This window comes from Sorex araneus, chromosome 4 (assembly GCF_027595985.1).
Source record: "Sorex araneus isolate mSorAra2 chromosome 4, mSorAra2.pri, whole genome shotgun sequence".
Classification (NCBI taxonomy): Eukaryota; Metazoa; Chordata; class Mammalia; order Eulipotyphla; family Soricidae; genus Sorex; species Sorex araneus.
In genome coordinates, this window is record NC_073305.1 from 45,654,935 (window position 1) to 45,673,845 (window position 18,911).

An 18,911-nucleotide genomic window follows, 5' to 3' on the forward strand; every position below is an offset into this window, starting at 1 on the left:
GTGTCTACATAATCTTCTTAGAATATAACGTTTTGTACCATACCAAACTTGGGACACTTTAAATTAAGGTTCAAAAAAAGGTTAAAAAAAAAAAAATTCTGGGGCTCGAAAGATAGTATGGTGGGTAAGGAGCTTCCATTGTACACAGCTGACCTGGATTCTAACCCTGTCACCACATTTGGTTTCCAGAGAACCCAGCAGAGATCCCTGAGCACAAAGCCATGGGTAACTCCTGAGTATCATGGGTGTGGCTCCAAAACAATAAATAAACTTATGAAAATGGGAAAAGAGCTTGCAGGAAGAAAAATGTCTACAAAATTCAGAAAATGCTGATAAGGATTCATATACATGTAATCATTACATAGTTCTCTATCCTTTTTGTTTTTATTTGGGGGCCATAAAGAGCAGTGTTCAGGGATTACTTTTGGCCCGGTGTTCAGGGATCACTCCTAGTGGGGATCAAGGGACTACGAGCATGGGATTTTAAGCCAATGCTCACAAATGTTTTTCTTTCACCAAGTCCCTAAAAGAATTGTCAATGACGCCATACAAGTTCATAAAATCATCTGAGAATGACTAAAAGTAGGCTAAAAAAGATTAACAGATTGGATGGAGAATTTTTTAAAAAGTTAATGGAAAAGGTCAGCTTGAAACAACTCAATCTGTCCATTTACACAGACTAAAACATACATGGTGCTATTTCTTGTCCTTATAACCTGCCCACTTGGTATCCTCTATACTGCCACACTATAATAATGAAAATACTCTTAAATCAGCATTTGATCTAATACAAGTGCTGACTGGAAGGAAAAAAAGCTTCAAAAATATATTTATATTTAAACAATTTAGACTTATAGTAAATGAGTAAAGAAAAATACTGAGAGAGCTAGGAAGCTAGTTCAAAGAGCTGGTGCGCATGCTAGCATGCCCCTGGTTGGATTCCCAGCACCACCAGGTTGTCCCTAACACTGCTGAACCAGAGAAACACTAAGCCAAGCAGATACTGCTAGGAGTAGCCCTGGAGATCTTTAAGCACTGCTTAGAGGTATGAAAAAATAAAAACACTGGAACTTATTAAATTCTCAATAGCCATAATATTTTCTCTTTTTAGGTTTTATAGTTAGAAAAACCCTCCCTTCCCATAAGATCAAGTCATTCAGGGCTGGTAATGGTACAATAGGCAGTGTGCTTGTCTTGCATAGAGCCGACAAGGGTTTGATCCTCAGAACCCCATATGATCACCTTAGCACTGCTAGGACTAAGCCCTTAGCACTGCTGGGTGTAGCCCTCAAACAAACAAACCCCAGGTCATTTATTATTCATTTATAATTTTTAAACTTACAGAGCAATTTTTATAAAATGCATCAATCCACTTAGATTTTACTTTCCTAATTATAAGGCAAAGTCTATTTATTCCAAAGATCAAACTTGTAGGGGCTGGAGAGATAGTTCAGGAGGTAAGGCACTTATCTTGCACAAGGCCTCACTGGGTAAAATCCCTAGCACACATATGTGGTACCCAACCCCGAGCCCTGCCAGGAATGGTCCCTGAGCGCTGAGCACAGTTGAGTGTGTGCCTCCATACATGACAGATTAAACCTATATTTGTATAATTTATTGAAATTCTCTTGCTCCCACTGATTTAAATGCTACATTATACACCAATTTCATATAGACAGTCTGCAAACTTTTGTGTGCATTTCCGTGTGTGTGTGTGTGTGTGTGTGTGTGTGTGTGTCACACCCAGCAGTGATCAGAGCTTATTTCTGGCTCTGTGCTCAGGGACCATTCCTGGTGGGCTCAGGGGACCATATGACATGCCAGGTATTAAACCCATGTTGTTTGCATGCAAGGCAAACGTGCTATCCACTCCTATATCTCTCCTGCCCCTCCACTGATGAATGATTAAAAAAAAAAAAAAGCACATTTAAAAAACAACAAACATGCTAATACTTGGAAAATTCCATCCCCCATTTTGCCTTAATGATATAGAAACAGGATATGTGTGAAAAGAAAGCCAACAATACTGTATTTATTTATATATTCAAGTACTGTTAAAAAACAAAGTATCTAGGAGCTGGAGAAATAGCACAGTGGGTAGGGCGTTTGCCTTGCACACGGCGGATCCAGGTTCGATTCCCAGCATCCCATATGGTCCCCTGAGCACTGCCAGGGGGTAATTCCTGAGTGCAGAGCCAGGAGTAACCCCTGTGCATTACCAGGTGTGACCCAGAAAGCCAAAAAAAAAAAAAAAAAAAAAAACCCAAAGTATCTAAATGGTAACAGTATTTATTGTCAAAGCAGCAGAATCACAAAATGCTTAAATTTCTTCCTGTTTAGTACTTTCCTGTATTTTCCAGTCCTATTAAATCAAAAAGGTAGTAAAAAAGTTAATGTTTTACAATTGGTATATCACAGTAACAGCACAATAACACACAAACAACTCTGTTGATCATACTATTTCCCTCAAAATTTGAAACTTACAAACAAAATAATCAAATTCCAGAAGTTTGCATAATAATAAAGACAGCTAACTTCTTCAAGATGCTACTTGCAGACAGGCTTACAAGAGTGACCCTTGGTAAGAAAGAAACAAGAATCTCAATTACCTCAAAGACTTGGTAACTAGTAGTAAATTTAAATACTTTAGAAAACCATGAATCTGTAGGTATGGTTGTATACTCACAATTTTTAGGAGACTTAAAATGAAGAAAGAGGGGAAAATATGGGCACTCACTGGGGTAGGAGGATGGGGGTATGTCTGTAAAGAGTCATTTGCTTCTCAATACTTCAACTATGGCTGCTTTACAAAACAATATACAAACCAGTCTCCCACAAACAGACCCAGAACCAATCCCCTTTTATAAAGAAATCACTGGTATTTCCCTGGCACTTCCTTTTATAGCAGCTTAAGCATAGATCCTGACAGACACCCACTATATGAAAGTTATTTCAATTATTTGATCACTAAAACACAAGTAATGCCACAAAGATTATTTCAGAGCAATAATCAATCCATCAAACTTCTATTGCATAATAATAATAATATTGCTTGCTAATTTCTTTCTTTTAGGATTAGGTACAAAGGAAAGACCTAAGGACTCACCAGAATTACCTTTCTAGATTCCCCTCATATCTCTGATACCTCTACCTCTTTCTGGTGCCCCATGCAGCTCTTCAAAATGTCTCGAATGTAAGAACTATCAAGACACTGTGGTTGCCTCAGACCACCTGTTTACCTAACATCCAAGCTCTTGGGTCCCTTTTAAGGCTCATGTCTACCTACTCCAGCAATCGCTTGATTTTCTTAATTAATCTTTTCTTAATCTGGTTTAATTTTCAGATTAAAAAATTTCCATTTTAAGGAATTAAAGACGCATTTAGGGAGGGTAGAATCCTATTTGTCCTAATTAACATAAGGTATTATTTTAAATAAGCACTTTCCTTTCTTCCTCTTTCTCTCCTTTCTTCCTTTCTCTTCCTCCCCTCCTCACCCCACCCCTTCGTTTTTTCTACAGTGCGGAAGATCAAGCCCAGGTCCTCACACATGCAAGGCAAGTGCTCCACCACTGAGCTACATTCCCAGCCCAAAATTTCTATTAAAGTTACAAACCCACCACAGGGTTTGGAATAAAAATGATCCCATTAAGTCTGATTTTCTTCAAGCCTTTATTTAGAGTGCCTATTTCCAGGCTTTTTTTTTTTCTTTTGAAAGTGTTGTGGGGGGGGGGGGAATGGTACACTTGGCTGTACTCAGAGCTTACTACTGACTGTTCTCAAGGATCACTCCTACGGAGGTGAAGGAACTGACTATAGGTAATACTAATGTTCAAAACCAAGTCAACCATGTGTAAGGCAAGTGCACTATCTCCTATACTCTCTCCAACCTGACTTTTTTACCAGGGTTTTGCTTTGGGACAGCATGCTCTAAACCAAGAACTTATTCTCATAATCTAACTAAAAATGAATAGGCTGTAATTTGCACAACTGTGCTCATTACTAACAAAATTTTAAATATCTGTTACAGGGGTGTATGAATTAGCTTAAAGGGTTGGAGTACACACTTTCTTGCAGGAGGCCAGGCAGTCCCCAATATAATGTACCTCAAGCACCATCAAAAGCAATCCCTGAACACAGCTTGGAGCATCTCCAAAGCATTGCCAAATGTGGCCCAAACACAAAAAAAGAAATTATCCATTATATGTAACCCAACAAGAGTAAAGAGAGGCTGCTAAAATCTTACGGCTAGGACAAATGGAGATGTTACTGGTGCCCGCTCGAGCAAATCGATGAACAACGGATGACAGTAATACAGAAATATGTTCATAGCAGCATTACTAGTAATGGCCTCAAACTAGAAATGTCTATCAACAGCAGGACAAATTAAAACACACTCATGGGGCTGGAGTGATAGCACAGCGGGTAAGGCGTTTGCCTTGCACGTGGCAAGCCCAGGTTCAATCCCCTGCATCCCATATGGTCTCCAGAGCCCCGCCAGGAGTAATTCCTGAGTGCAGAGCCAGGAGTAACCCCTGTGCATTGCCAGGTGTGACCCAAAAAGCAAAAAAATAAATAAATAAAATAAAATAAAAGCCCTGGCACACACTCTTCAATCTCATCCTTTGAAAAAAAAAAAATTCTCATACAGCAGAATCCTATACAGAAATGGGAATGAATAAACTAAAGCTGCATGACATGTAAATTCCACAAACAATGCTAAATGACAAAATACATCATGACTCCATTTATATATAATTCAAAAGCGAACAGAACTATGTTGTTAAGGGATACAAAGATGGTAAGTAAAAAGAAAGGAGTGAGAAACAGCACAGCAGTACAGTGGGTAAGGCGCTTGCCTTACACAAAGCAGACTCAAGCTCCATCCCCAGCACCACCTAAGCTGTTATGCTCCACTCTTTCCCTGCCACCCCCCCGCCATCCAGGAGTGATTCCTGTATGCAGAGCCAGAGTACAGCTGGGTGTTGCCAAAAAAACAAAACCAAAAAGAAGGAAAGAACAGGATTATAACAGAAATAATCTTGACTAGTAAAGGATGAATAAAGGGCTTAAGGGTGCTGACACTTCTATTTATTGAAAAATGACAGCTGCAGTGATTCACTTTATAATTTTCATTAAATGGTATACAGACTATATAAATTTACATAAAACTTCACAAATATTAAAAAAAGAGCTTTCTGACACAGTCCATCAACTCTACCCACAATTTTGCTCTAAAATGTGTAACCAAAGGACCTTTTCAGCAAAGCAAAGGTCAATCTATCATTTCTTCATGCAGCTACAACCAAAAAAAATCACAGTTCAAATGAAAACATTAAGAAAAATTAAATCAAACATGTAAGTGAAGCCTGGGAAAGACTGAAAACATCTGGAACAAATGCAGGGCACATAAATGCAAAATAAAAAGCAACGCAATATCTCGTTCTGAGGCGGAGAAATAGACCAATACAGGTAAAGGGAGTTCATTTAAAAAGGGAAACAAGCAAGTAACATGGCACCTCAAGAACAAACCACTCATGTTAAAATTACACATGCTGTGTGAAGGCAGGCATCCCTGGTTCGGAGGCTGTCATCATAGAGAACAGCCACACCCAAAGTCCCTGACTTTGGTTACCTTTTGGAGCAATTCAAATTAATAAGAAACTTCAACCATTATTGGATCTTTTGTGTGAAATGCCAATATAAGCTGGAAAGGGAATGTGGAAAAGCAAAGATTCATGGAGAGGTACATGAAATATTCATCACAGATGACTAGAAGAAGGACTTTTAATAGGGTTATTAGACCTACTGAGCTTGATTAAAATAGTATCTGCAAACACCAATTTAAAATATAGATCTCAAACTTAAAATTCATAAATATTCCAGAACAAGCAAGCATAAAAATAACACTAAATTTTTAGAGCCAGGGATGTAGCTCATAGAGAACTTGCCTTGCATGTATGAGTCCCTAAATTCAATTCCCTACAATACCATGAAAAAAATTTAATTAAAATGTAAGTGTACCCTGATTTTTTTTCCTTTAAACCATGCTGGTTTTTAGAAAAGCTGATGCCTCCTTAGGCTAAAACCTGAAAGTTGCACTAACTTACATTTTAGGAAAAACTGTTCAAGCAGCAAACTGTAGCTGGATTCAAAGATGCAGTTGTCCTACAGCTTCAATTTTCCAGCACCTAGTAGTGTCTGGCAGACAGCCCCCAGAATGATTGACAGTTTTGTAATGTTTCATTCTTACCAGGAAAAAACTCCACACATTTCCAGCATATGAATGATTTTAACTCACCAGTCACCATGTTGCATGTATTTCTGCTGCTTGTCCTGAGTTCTTAAGACTTGTAACATTCTGAAGAAGATAGAACAAAGAAGTTCCTTCCATCCTCAGCCTCTTTTTAAGTTTTAACTTTGTTCTTAAAAATAACACAGTATATTAGAAAGAACTACCCCATCGTTATTAAATTTGACAGCCAATTTTACTTCCTCTTAGCCTTTTCCCTTAAGCTCAATAAGGCAAACTGTGAATCAGTCAAAATTAACAGCTGTTTTGTCTGAGACGATTTAAGTGCGTATTTCTCTAGAATGAGCCTAGAACTTAATTCCCTCACACCACAAAACAGTGCTGTTTAAAAAAAGAGAGAAGTCTGAAAGGGATCAAGACCCTACATTAAGTGTGATTTTTTTTGCTGTGAGACACAGATTTTAAGAATTTCTATGGGGAATTTCGTAATTACAAAAACGGCAAAACACTGATTTTCATGCGGAAATTTTGTTCTGGACAACTTTCTAACTGAGCAATAGCGGGTCCTAGGTCTACCACAGCACGGCAAGCCACTCCCACCCACACAGAAGAAAAGGCTGCATTTAAGGATTCCAAGTGGCGTTTTCAATCGGGGAGTTTCACAGCGTCCACAGAAGAGGAGCACCTTCCAGGGCGCACAGCGGTGACGTGTAGGAATAGCGCTTCTGGAAGAATTACTTTCTAATGACAAGAAAGCAGGCAACGCTCACGGACCTTCCAGTATTATTGAGCCTTCGCTCCCCAGCACAAAGCACCCAAACAAGGGGATAAAACTGGAGGGGACTCGCGGCTCTCACAGCCTAACGGACCTCGGTCTGCACCCTGTCCACGTACCCATCCTGCACATGGGCCCTGGGTCACCGCATTCTTCGAGAACAACCAATCTCGCCCGCCTCACAGAGGAGCAGGGCTGGAAGCCAGACCGCAAAGCCGGTAGATTTCTCCCCAGGCCTAGGCCACACTGGTCTGGGGACGTCACCAGAGCAGGAAGGGCCCAACCCGAGCCTTCTTCGCACCGCAAGCCGCCCGCCCACCGCCCCTCGGCGCAGCAGGGGTGTGCAGCGCGCCCTCGCGACGGCGCCGCCTCCCAACAGCAGGGCGCGCGCCCGCCCGCGACCCCCGACTTCGGGGCGCGCGCCCCAGAAAGCCGCCCTTGCCCTCGGGCCGCCGCTCCGGGTGCCGAGCAATCCGGGCCAAGAACGCGCACGTCGGCGGCCACGCGCACCAGGAGGGCCGCACGGCGCGCGCGCGCCCGCGCGTATAAACAGGCCCGGCCGACGCGGGCGCCGGGGCGCGTTCGCGCGCCGCGCCCACCAGAATCTCTGGCCCGCACCTCCCCCACCCGAAGGGCGGGGGCGCGCGAGCCCAGGGACGTTCTCTGCTCCGGAGACGCCCCGAGGTCTCCTGGGCCCAGCGGCAGTGGCCCGCCCGCCCGCCCCCGCCCGCCGTTGTGTAGGGTGGGCCTGCTGTCTCAGGCCAGCCGCATCTCTGTCCCTACTAGAGCCCTCACCCGGCGACGTCGCCGCCGCCGCCGCCGCCGCCGCTCTACCCGCTGGCCCCGCAGCACAGCTTGGGGCCCCGGTTCTGCCGTCCCCGCTCCAAGACCGACAGGATTTTCTCCTCACAGCTCCCTGGGCGCCATCTTACATTCAACCCCCACAGCCAATGGGTGCCGAATGCTCCTCTCGCGATAATCGGAGTGTCGGATCCCGCGAGAATTGAGGCTGCCTCCTGGCCAGACTTAAAGGGAACGCTTATTCCGAGGAGGAAGGCCGTGTTTTGGGTTGTTTTAGCAACTAAAGAGTCGCAACTAGTGTAGAGCGGAGCGCCGCGCCCTCGACGCCCCTTTTTGGGAGGGTAGACTCAGGACTGGACATGAGCTAGCCAGGGAACCCAGACCGGCAAGGGCTGGGAACTCGCTCAGTGGACCCACCTGCCACCCCTCCTTAGGTTTGAGCTGGGCGGAGTCAGTCCTTTGGCTTAAGGTGGCCCCCAGGGTCTCCAGTCTAGGCGGGCGCCCCCACCTTGCCCCACCTAGAAACCTAGCATCACTCCTCCCGGAGTTCCCTAGCTTCAGAGTTCCCGTGCAATCTGCCATCGTTAGAATTCAGTCATCCGCAGACCAGTCCACCTTAAAGCAGGCCTCTGGTAACCGGTGTTTGTATACAGGGAAAATGTGGAGGGTGTTAAAGCTACAGACACGCATAGGACTCCGGTGGCCCATGCTGCCCAGAGGGTAAGCAGCTTGTCTTACCACTCCTTTACAAAGACCTCTGGACCTTCACAGTTGCTTTTCCTGCCCTAGGAAAACGCTCCCATTCTTTGGGTTCCCCTCACATGACTGAGTAGTCTTGAGGCCAAGGAGGAATCAGGGAGATCTCTTTGTCCTGCACTAGATGGTAAACCTGGATCAAGTCGTCAGGTCCCTGTATCTAGTACATAGTAGATCCTCAATAATCGTTGGGAGCCAAACCTCCTCTTCTACCTCGACATAGAGGCAGACACCAACCCTCCATTTCCCTTTGACACAGAGTTCCTAAGGCAGGAACAGGATGCTGCTCAGGGTAGGGCCAAGGGTTCCTACATCCCGTCAAATCAAGTAGAGGTTAACAAGTCAGGCTGAAGCCCACCATCTTTTTTGGGGGGAGGGGCGGGGCTTTTTGGGCCACACCCAGCGATGCACAGGGGTTACTCCTGGCTCATGCACTCAGGAATTACTCCTGGCAGTGCACAGGGGACCATATGGGATGCTGGGAAGAGAACCAAGGTTGGCCATGTGCAAGGCAAATGCCCTGCCTGCTGTGCTATGGCTCCAGCCCCAGAAGCCCAAGAAATGCACCAAAGGTTTCAAAGCTGTCCATACTGCTATGGGTGCAGTGCACCTTCCCTCCACCACGAACCTGCATGTCTGCAGGCCCTTAGCATGGGAGACACATAACATAGACTCCAGAAGGATTTAATTGTTCTTTATTAAGAGTCTGGGGGCCAGTGGCCTCCAAGAAGGTGAGGTAGGTCGATTTGGGCTTTCAGCTCACACCTTTCCTGGGTCCTCCTTCAGTGTCACTGTCCGATTGAAGACAAGCTGGAGGGCAGAAGGAGAAGCATTACTAAACCAGAATAAGGTCAGGAAGCCCAGGATGGGGGGATTCTTAGCACAGACAACACCAGCTTTACCTCCACCTCATCCAGAGTTGTTCAGGATCAGCAGACCTGGGATGTTCTCAATTTTAATATTTTGGCTCAGGGACTGGATAGTTCTGGGCCCACATTTTACAAGAATTTTTTTAATAGTCCCTTGGCCTAATTTCTATGTTGAAAAGTACAAAAAGGAGGATCTGTAAAAAATGCGCATGGGGATCCAGAGATGGCTCAACCAGCTAAGCACATGTTTTGTGTGCAAGAGGCCTGGATGTGATCCCCAACACACTACATGGTCCCATGAACACTGCTAAGAGCAGTTTCTGAGCTCTGACAAGTGTCCCAAAAACCAAAACCAAAAGAAAAACAAATTTTGTACAGGGTCTTAAACCTCACAGCTTGTTTCATTAGTAGAAAATGAACCCCACCTTGTGCTGCAAAGTGGTAAAGTGCTATGTAAGAAACCCTATCAGCAACAGTACTGTAAACCACAGTGCAAAAATATTCATGTATATATAAGCCTCTCATAGAAGTAGACTGGTGGGGGCCGGAGCGATAGCACAGCGGGTAGGGCATTTGCCTTGCATGTGGCTGACCCGGGTTCGATTCCCCGGCATCCCATATGGTCCCCCAAGCACCACCAGGAGTAATTCCTGAGTGCAAAGCCAGGAGTAACCCCTGAGCATCGCTGGGTGTGACCCAAAAAGCAAAAAAAAAAAAGAAGTAGACTGGTGGACAGGAGGCAATGAGGTGGGGGGCGGAGAAGGACTATTTGAAGGATGTGGCCACTGGTGAAGGGAGTGGTACTCAAACATTGTATGACTGCAACCAAACCATGAATAACTTTGTAACTTCACAGTGACTAAATTAAAAAAATTTTTTTTTTCTTTTTGGGTCAAACCCAGCGTTGCTCAGGGGTTACTTCTGGCTCTGCACTCAGGAATTATTCCTGGCAGTGCTTGGAGGACCATATGGGATGCCAAGGATTGAACCCAGGTTGGAGGTTGGCCGTGTGCAAGGCAAACACCCTACCCACTGCCCTATCACTCCAGTCCCAAAAATAAATCTTAAAATAAAAATCTAAAAAAAAGGGAAAAAAAAAAAAAAAACGAATCCCACCTTATGTGGTGAGGATTAACGGAAAGAATGTAGGCAAAGTATTTGGCATAGGTCAGTGGTTTTCCACATAGGCCTGATGCCAGTCCACAGATGAGAAAAGGTTAGAAAACACTGGCACTGCCATGGAAAGAGCAAGCACGTCATGCTAAGTACCTGTCCCTCTCGGCTGTCTGGATCCACAGAGAAGTAACCAAGCCGCTCAAACTGGAACTTGTCAAAGGGCTTTGCCAGGGCCACAGAGCAGTCCACTAAAGCTGCATCCACCACTTGTAGCGATGCCTGCAAGGAGAGAACTCAGATGACCAGTCATCCAGGGAGGCCTGCCACCTTCACTCCACATCCCACCAGCTTACCGGGTTCAGGTCACTTAAAAATCCACCAGGCACCTCAGAAGGATCCTCTGGGTTCTTATGCTGAAATCTGTGGCCAGAATAAAGTTCAGACATAGTGACTAGGCAGCCATAGCAGGCAATGCCAATTTTCGACACACCCTCCACCCCAGCTTTGTTCACTCCCACCCCAGCTTTGTTCACTCACAGTCGATCATAGAGTCGGATCTCACACTTAAGAGGCTGTGAAACCCAGTGAATAAAGGCCTTCGGCTTTTCTCCAGCATCTGCTCGCCTGCAAGTCACCTCCAGGGTTTTCACACAGCCATCAGGGCCCTGGAGTTCAAGGGTAAGAGACCTGTAATCAGACCACTACCCAGACTGGCCCCAATAGACACTCTGGTAGGAAAGCTGCAGTTGGCTCTCACCTTAATAACTTGCTGTAGCTCAATGACATAACCTGTATGCCTCAGACCCACTGGCTGGCCCGGTGCCAGGCGCTTATAGCCACGCTCTGGCTCCTAGAAATATGAAATCAAGTTGACCACCATAAGTTGCATCAGACAAGGACAAAAGGCTGCTTCTCCCCTATCTCTTTATCTGTTTGTCTGAAACAGGAAGAAAGGACCTCAGGACTAGACAGATTTTTTTTTCCTTTTTTGGGTCACACCTGGCATTGCACAGGGGTTACTCCTGGCTCATACACTCAGGAATCACTCCTGGCAGTGCTCAGTGGACCATATGGGATGCTGGGAATCGAAGCTGGGTCGGCCGCGTGCAAGGCAAACGCCCTACCTGCTGTGCTATCACTCCAGCCCCCTAGACTTAGCTTTAAGCAGCAAGCATAACCCTCCACTCCCACTCACCTCCTTGAAATCAGACCTCTCGATAAAGACAACTGGTCCAAACGGAACTTGATGGAAGCCCTTGGTCTCATCAGCTGGGAAGTTGGGCACCTGGATGTCTAAGGACTATCATGGAAGATGGATATCTGAGTCACATGAGGCTCTGGAACTTGACCAGGTCCAGGCCCAGAAACACATGCACGCACACTCTTCAGATACATTAAGGCAAACCTACCTTAGCAGCAGGAAAGTTTGTGACAACAACCTGTAATGGCTCCAAAACAGCCATGGCCCGTGGGGCTGTATCATTCAACACATCCCGCACACAGGCTTCTAGCAAATGTGGCTCCATTGTGGTCTGTGCTACAGTGACCCCCACCTAGCAAGAAAGTTAGCATCAGTCACTGCTCCAGACCCATACTCACCCCCCACCTGCACACCTGGTTGATGGGGCTGTACCCGAGCACAGAAGTTGTTAATGGCCTCAGGTGGGAAGCCCCGCCGTCGAAGGGCTGTGAGTGTGAAGAGCCGTGGGTCATCCCAGTCTCTGCAGAGGCAAAGAGATGCGAGAAGGCATTTGGAAGCAGCACATGTCTAGTATCACCAAGCTTCCACGTGCCAAGCAATCACACCTACCGCACAGCACCAGCTGCCACCAGCTGAAGAATCTTCCTCTTGGAAACAACGGCATAGTGCAGGTTGAGGCGGCCATACTCCCACTGTACAGGACAATAGACATCCAGCATGTTGCACAACCAGAAGTAGGAAGACCGTCTGGAGGGGAGAGCAGTGTCAGGAATGGCCACATGGACCAGGGAAAGACTATAGGAAGGGCTACTAGAATATTACTGGCCCTTCCCACCCCATAGGCCCACGTTCCCTCACCGCGCCTGGAATTCCTTGGTGCAGAGGGAGTGGGTGATATGCTCTATGGAGTCACAGAGGCAGTGTGTGTAGTCATAGGTGGGGTAGATGCACCTGCAGGACACAGGCAATGGGCCCACCATCCAGTCCCATTCTGCCCTGCCCTGTGGCTCACCATTCCAGAAACCCAGAGCTTACACCCACCATTTATCCCCTGTGCGGTGGTGTGGTGTATACTTGACTCGATAGGCCACAGGGTCCATTTTGCCATCCTCCATCACCAGCTTCATCCTCAGAGTGGCTTCACCCTCTGCAAATTTGCCTTTGCGCATTGCCTGAAGGGATCAGGGGCTCAGGCTACTGGTCAGCACTGAGCCATCTTATCCTGAACGTTCTGAACCCTGCACCCCTGGAATCCCCTTCAGAAGCCCACCTCAAAAAGCAGTAGTGACTCCTCTATGGGACGGTCTCTCCAGGGTGATGGCAGAGAGTTGTGACCTTTGAGCTCCTCTCCTCGTTGATGGCACACATAGGCCTGGCCCCTATGGGGAAGGGGTGTGAGTACCCAGCATGGCTGTCCTGCTCATTCTGCTTGGCTCTGTATCAGGACCCTGGCCTCACCTGTGGATGAGCTCCAGAGCCCAGGCATACAGCTGGTCAAAATAGTCAGAAGCATATGTCACCTTGTAAGGTGTGTAACCTGGGGCAGGAGGAGATAGCATATGAGCAACCACCCATGGCCACATGACAGACGTAAAGCCTTTAACTCCCAGTTTTGCCCAGGTCTTGCCCAGTTCATACCCAGCCACGTCACCATATCATAGATGGCAGTGAAGAACTTGGCTTCCTCCTTCTCAGGGTTGGTGTCATCAAAACGCAAAAAACAGATCCCATTGTTGGCCTAGGAGAATTAAAGTATTTGTGAGCTTCTCATCAGCTCTCACAATCCTGCTCAACTAAGTGAGGCATTCAAAGAACTCTCCCAGGTCAGAACAAGAAATGCTTTCAAGAGGTTCACTCATCTTTCTGTATCTGCTCTGAACAGGCATCTCTTACACAAACTTGGAACAATAGCATAACCTCTTCCAAAGTTTGACAAGTTGCACTGAGAATTTGTAGAAATGTGAACTTCCTCCTCACCTGATCTTCCTGATCAGGTTTTTAGGAACAAGACTTTGACCCCCCTCCATGGCATCTCTACATACTGGGTACCTAATAATGGGAGTAGCAGGAAAAGCAAAGACAACCATGGCTCTTTTCTTTCTTTCTTTCTTTCTTTCTTTCTTTTTTTTTTAACTTCTGATTCACACCAGGGATGCTGAAGGCCTCTCCTGATTCTGTATTATGGACACCATATGGGGGTGCCTGGGATAGAACCCAGATCATCTGCATATAAGGCAAGTGCCCTACCCATTGTACTACCACTCCAGCCCTAAGGACACCACTCTCAAATAAGACATGGAAGTGGCCAATCGCTAGGTACACACTCACCTTGGCATAGCCAAAATTGAAATTGATGGCTTTGGCATGTCCAATGTGCAAAATTCCATTGGGTTCTGGGGGAAACCGGGTACGTACCTGAGATAAGGGGAATGGGAACAGAGGAATTAGGCCAGATCAACTCAAATTATCCTAAAGGAACAGATACCTTTTCCCAGGCTCATGGATATGGGTGAAATGGAGCAGTGCCACAGTAGCCCAAGTTGTCTGGGCATCTACTGTGGCTCGGGGTTTGCCTGACCATCTTCACAAACCTGTCCCCCAGTGATCTCCAGGTGCTGCTTTAGTAGATCCATGGTATGTTCCGTGATGACATAGCCTGGAGTCTTATAGTTTTCACCTACCAGAAACAAAATATGTCAGAGGACCAGGGTGCAGCCTGGCTGCAATAATTGTTCTCAAGGCCTAGCCCTCCCCAGAGTTTCAACCTGCCTGCTCACCAGGCTTGTGGAACTTAAGGGCCTCCCCTCGGAGCTGCTCCATCAGAGAAAGGGTCTGGCCAGGAGCCTCACCTATGGAAAAAAAAAGAACAAAACTTATCCTCTGGATGGAGCTACCACACTCAGTTAACTAGAGGGCCTGTCAGCACTACCCAAACTCTATAATATGAACAGAACCAATCAGGTCCATCTTCTCCCAATCTCAGATATTATGTTACTGCAAGTTCCCACTGTGCTTGGGTCTGGGGTGTCCTTGGACATTCCTACAGTGCTTACTAGAACATGATCAAACAGTCTGAGGCCTTGCCCGCCTCCATCCAGAGCTAGGTTATAGACATTTCAGACAATTGGGAGAAAAAAAAAAGCACTAAATCTAATTTTTCTGCGCCTCTTCAGGCCACTATCTGGGTAAAAAGAACAAAGCAAACACTAGAAACTCAGTTTTGCAGCAGAAGGCACGGAGTTGAGTAAGTCAATGGCCTGAGAACAGTGTCAGGAGCAACCAGCTAGAAAGCCTGAGTCAACAGGAGCTGACAGAGCCAGGAGCCACCAGTCTCTCACCGTTCTCCACCACATCCTTTGCTGCCCTGCGATCTGCTTCTTCTGGCCGAGCCTTAGCCACCTGCGAAAAGCCCAGAAACTGGGTAAGGGTCTCTCCTGGGAATCATTAGAGCCAGCCACTCCTGGGGCCCAAACACCTTACCACACCTCCTATTTAGGACGCAGACCATGCTCAGTCCTACCTTGGACTTCTTCTCTAGATCACTCTCTGTCTTGGGACCCAGAAGGTGGAGGACCTGAGCACAGACGAGAGACAAGCATGCAGCAGTTGTGTTCTATTCTGAGGAGTTCCTGATTACCCCTTTTACTGACTTCAGGGCTTTCTGGTCTGCTACTACTTCCAAGAAAAGCCTGCCCAGCCCAATCCACTCCTGCTACTTGCAAGGTTCTTCTGCTTCAAATGTTCTTTCCCTCCTGAGGGTTCTTATGGCCTCAGGTAACAAAAAACTGCCATTTACAGAAAGCTATTGGGCCCAGCATGGAGACAAACAGCCGACCCCAGCCACCATCTTCATAAACCTAAACCAATATCCTGAAATGAAGGTGATGTCACCCTTATTTTAAAGATAAGGAAAATTAGTCCTATAGGTCCTATACCAAAGGTGGGGGAAGGGGAAGAAAACTGAGGTTCAAGTAAAGCAAGTCCCCACTGTGTTTGGGTCTGGGGTGTCCCCCAATCTAAGCATAGCTCAGAGGCCCAAGTCCTTCACTGCCTATCCAAGTACTATCTCTTCCCTCCCTGCCCCTTGTTGCAGTTTATCCCAGGGTAGACTCAGGTCCTGCCCATTGCAAGGCCTTTGCCTGCTTCAGCTCAAGGCAACACCCACCTGCATGTCCACTTCATGCTTGACCATTTTGCCATCTGCCCATTTGAGCACAGCCCGGGCCTCTCCTAGGAACACAGGCACAAGGAGCTGCAGAAAGGCAAAGGAGTGCACTTCCCACCCTTCTTCCCAGACCAGAGTCTGGGTCCAGCCAGACCACTGTAAGGTGCTTCTACCCGCCCCACCTACTCACTCATGCCCAAGAGAGAAGGCACAAGCAGCAGCATGAATGAAAGTCCCCTGCCCATATCCCTTGCTCACCCATCAACAGCCCCATGTTGAAATGATAACGCTCCACCAAGAGCTGGGGCCTGTGCCGATTGATGGCAGCCTCCACCTGCAGAAAGACAAGCCATGCGATTCAGGAAAGCCTCCTCCACAAACGTCTTGGGGATCCACCGCTTCCCACTGGGTCTTCCTGGGTGGAGAAGCTGAGCCACTCCTTTCCCCAAGGTCAGTTGTAGGGAGGCAGCAGCTGCCTGGGGGAACAACTCACAGCTTCCTCAATCTGCTCTGGGGTGACCGTGACACCCACGCCACATTCCTGTTCAAAGTCCGCAGTGTCGATGGGGTCCAGGGGATGGCTTCGCACATATTCAAGGGCAGCTGAGAAAGGAATGCCAGAGACTGTGGCACCTCAGCTCCAAGAAGCAGGCAGGGTCACAATCCCATGAAACCCAATTACAGTATGGCCTCCTTGTGCCTAAAGGCTTAAGTCTTGCATCACCCTAAAGAAGCACGTGAAGCACAAGGAAGGAAAAGCTCTCTGCATGCTGGAGTCCCGAGATCCATCCTCAGAAACGCATGGACCCCCTGCAACAGGTCGGGAGAAAGCCCCTGAGTATTGCCGGGGGTGGCCCCAACAATAAAAAGCTTGAAAAGTCACGAAACATATGTCCCTGTACCAGTCTCACCAGAGACGGCCAACTCTATCCCTCACGCCTGGGCTCTGTAGTTTAGGCTAGGGTGCAAAACTTAGTAGGCATCTAGAGTCACGGAGGAACTTGGCAAACTGGGTAGAGGAGTCAGCATTACTGGGAGAAGTTGGCGGTGGGCGCGGCAAGATTCTCACCACTCAGCTGGAGCTCAGTGAGAATCTTCTTACTGGCGATGTAGCTCACGAGGAACGAGAGACGCCGGGGATCCCTGAGTCGGGAGGCTAGGCCGTAGAGCAGAGTCCCCGTGGCCTTGTCGATGGTGGAGCCCAGAGTCTGATGTGCCTGGGGTCAGAGGGGCCGGGAGGGAAAGCCCACGACCAGTAAGGAAGGCAAGAGGCAAGGCTGGGGGCGGCCCCGGCCCGCAGCCCCAGCCCGCGACAGGGGGTTCCGCACCTGCGTCGCCGCCTCGCGCAGCTGCGCGCTCAGAGCCGTATTCTTAAGTGTCTCGCGGGCCTTGTGCTCGCTCAGCCCCAGGCCGGTGAAGAGCGACACGGAGTCCAGAGCCGCCATCGTAGGTACACCGGAAACCGAAAGGGAGCGCTGGGGCCCAGGGAGCCTCGGGATAAACCCACTGACCAATAGGAGCACGGAGCCTCTGGACGAACCAATGGTCACCGCCTTTGGCGGCAGAGGCGGGGCTCCACGGGGGTTGGTCGACGCCATTTAAAGGCCCTCGCGAGCACAGCCAGCCTTTCGCGGCTCTGAGCTTCTGCCTCCGGATCCCCGGGGGCACTCGGATGCAGGGAGGGATGGGAGTGGCCTTTTGCTCTTCGACATTTCTCCGTCACCCCTGGAAATGTGGGGATCATCCTAATTCTGACTTCGGGATCAAACGAGTTCCCGTCGTGCTTCTGACGTCACCGCTTCCGAGTTGTCATGGAAACAGTTGAGGGCCCAGAAACCCTGAAAATCCCGGATTAAAACTCCATTTGAGAAAGCAAGAACTGGTGGGAGGCTGTGGCCTTGGGCCCCATAAATCCTGTGCCCACTTGAACACACCTGGCCTAGAGAGGGAGAGCTTAGGGCCAGAAGGAACTCGGCTTTATAAAGTTGATGATTTGAATCCCTGTCACACTTACCTCGCCATGCCAAAGCACGCAAAATAACCGGAAAGCCACAAACCAAGAAACGCATCTGCAGGTATTTTAAAGAATATTTTATTCAAAGTGAAACAGGATGGAGCAGGAGAGAAAATCCTGATTATGGCTGTTGTGCTGGGAGTGGGGCATGGAGGTGTCTGCCCACAGTCTTGCTGGACTTCTAGGACCTGCTGAAAATGACCAGATCAAAACAATTTATAAGTTGCTTTCTCTGTGGAACTGGAGCTGATGGACAGTGCCAAACTTGTGGCTGGAACACAGGCTTTTGAAAGCCTCGGTGTCATGAATACTAAGGCTCAAGGATTGAGCAGGACTTATTAATATCATCTCCTGCCTTATGGCTATATCCTAATGGCCAAGTTCTATTGCTGGGCCTACGCATTGGTTCCCTATGATGACATGACAGGTTCTGCCCAGGTCTCCACTGCATTACCATCTTGGTCCAGTCCTCTGTCTTCTCATTTCCCCAAGGGTGCTTGGCTCCTGGGCTGATGCCGAACCCAGCCCAGTGCTGAGTCCGCAGCTGCAGGAGTCAAGCCCAAACTAAAGATGTCTATGAAAAGAGTGCCCTTCAGTCTCCCTTACCTGATGTGACTTAAGTATTCACGATCACCATCACTGCAGTCCTGGCCATGCACCCCCCAGTTGGATCAAAGCCTATACAATCCCTTCCCTGTCTCCCTTGTGCCCTGTGGATACTTGGCTCTGTGTCACAAATGAGGAAGTGGCCCCACCACTGTCACCCAAAATACAAATCGCAGTAGCAGGTCAACCAGTGGCTGGAGCCATAAGAACTGCAGGACAGGACTAAGAGGAATGGGGATCTGTCTTGCTTTCATGAATCTATGGTACAATAATAAGGGGAAAATGACGAAGATAAATGCCCCAAAACCTGCTGTGGCACGGGAAGAAGCAAGGTTCAAACATGTCCCTATAGCATACC

The 18,911-nt window shown here is 47.6% G+C and overlaps 2 protein-coding genes and 1 non-coding gene across 7 annotated transcripts in view; 1 reads left to right on the forward strand and 2 right to left on the reverse strand.

Annotated features, from left to right (window-relative positions):
• QRICH1 (glutamine rich 1) overlaps positions 1-7,964 on the reverse strand; it is a 52,600-nt gene extending 44,636 nt beyond the window's left edge. For 2 of the 5 annotated variants that reach the window (XM_055134666.1, XM_055134664.1), the window contains exons 1-2: positions 7,821-7,964; positions 6,299-6,358 (exon numbers count right to left, since the gene is read on the reverse strand). In XM_055134666.1, coding sequence (XP_054990641.1) covers positions 6,299-6,357 — 59 coding nt within the window. In that variant the 5' untranslated portion in view covers position 6,358; positions 7,821-7,964. Of the gene's footprint in view, positions 1-6,298; positions 6,359-7,144; positions 7,611-7,820 lie in introns of those variants that run through there. The other 3 variants (XM_055134667.1, XM_055134665.1, XM_055134663.1) reach the window with 3 other exon arrangements.
• A 1,296-nt stretch (positions 7,965-9,260) lies between these two features.
• On the reverse strand, positions 9,261-17,416 carry QARS1 (glutaminyl-tRNA synthetase 1). The gene is made up of 24 exons (XM_004615256.2): positions 17,262-17,416; positions 17,003-17,150; positions 16,427-16,536; positions 16,192-16,267; positions 15,934-15,998; positions 15,289-15,342; positions 15,107-15,167; positions 14,546-14,617; positions 14,360-14,445; positions 14,097-14,183; positions 13,407-13,506; positions 13,227-13,305; positions 13,039-13,147; positions 12,810-12,940; positions 12,627-12,719; positions 12,378-12,515; positions 12,201-12,288; positions 11,977-12,120; positions 11,763-11,867; positions 11,325-11,417; positions 11,105-11,232; positions 10,921-10,987; positions 10,721-10,846; positions 9,261-9,392 (listed from the first exon to the last, which is right to left on the reverse strand). The coding sequence occupies exons 1-24, from the start codon at positions 17,376-17,378 to the stop codon at positions 9,342-9,344; spliced, it is 2,328 nt and encodes a 775-aa protein (XP_004615313.2). The 5' UTR covers positions 17,379-17,416; the 3' UTR covers positions 9,261-9,341.
• LOC129404683 (small nucleolar RNA SNORA9) lies at positions 14,763-14,894 on the forward strand. Its single transcript, XR_008630052.1, has one exon. It is a non-coding gene; the product is annotated as a small nucleolar RNA SNORA9 (small nucleolar RNA).
• Positions 17,417-18,911: the final 1,495 nt, after the last annotated feature.

Bases quoted from the DNA above. Each gene is read 5' to 3' on its own strand.
- QARS1 (XM_004615256.2), bottom strand. From the start codon at position 17,378: ATGGCGGCTCTGGACTCCGTGTCGCTCTTCACCGGCCTGGGGCTGAGC. The intron at 16,268-16,426 runs GTGAGTTGTTCC...GTCTTTCTGCAG, and splicing joins CAGAGCAGATTGAGGAAGCT to GTGGAGGCTGCCATCAATCG. The intron at 11,418-11,762 runs GTGAGTGGGAGT...TCATATTTCTAG, and splicing joins AGAGGTCTGATTTCAAGGAG to GAGCCAGAGCGTGGCTATAA.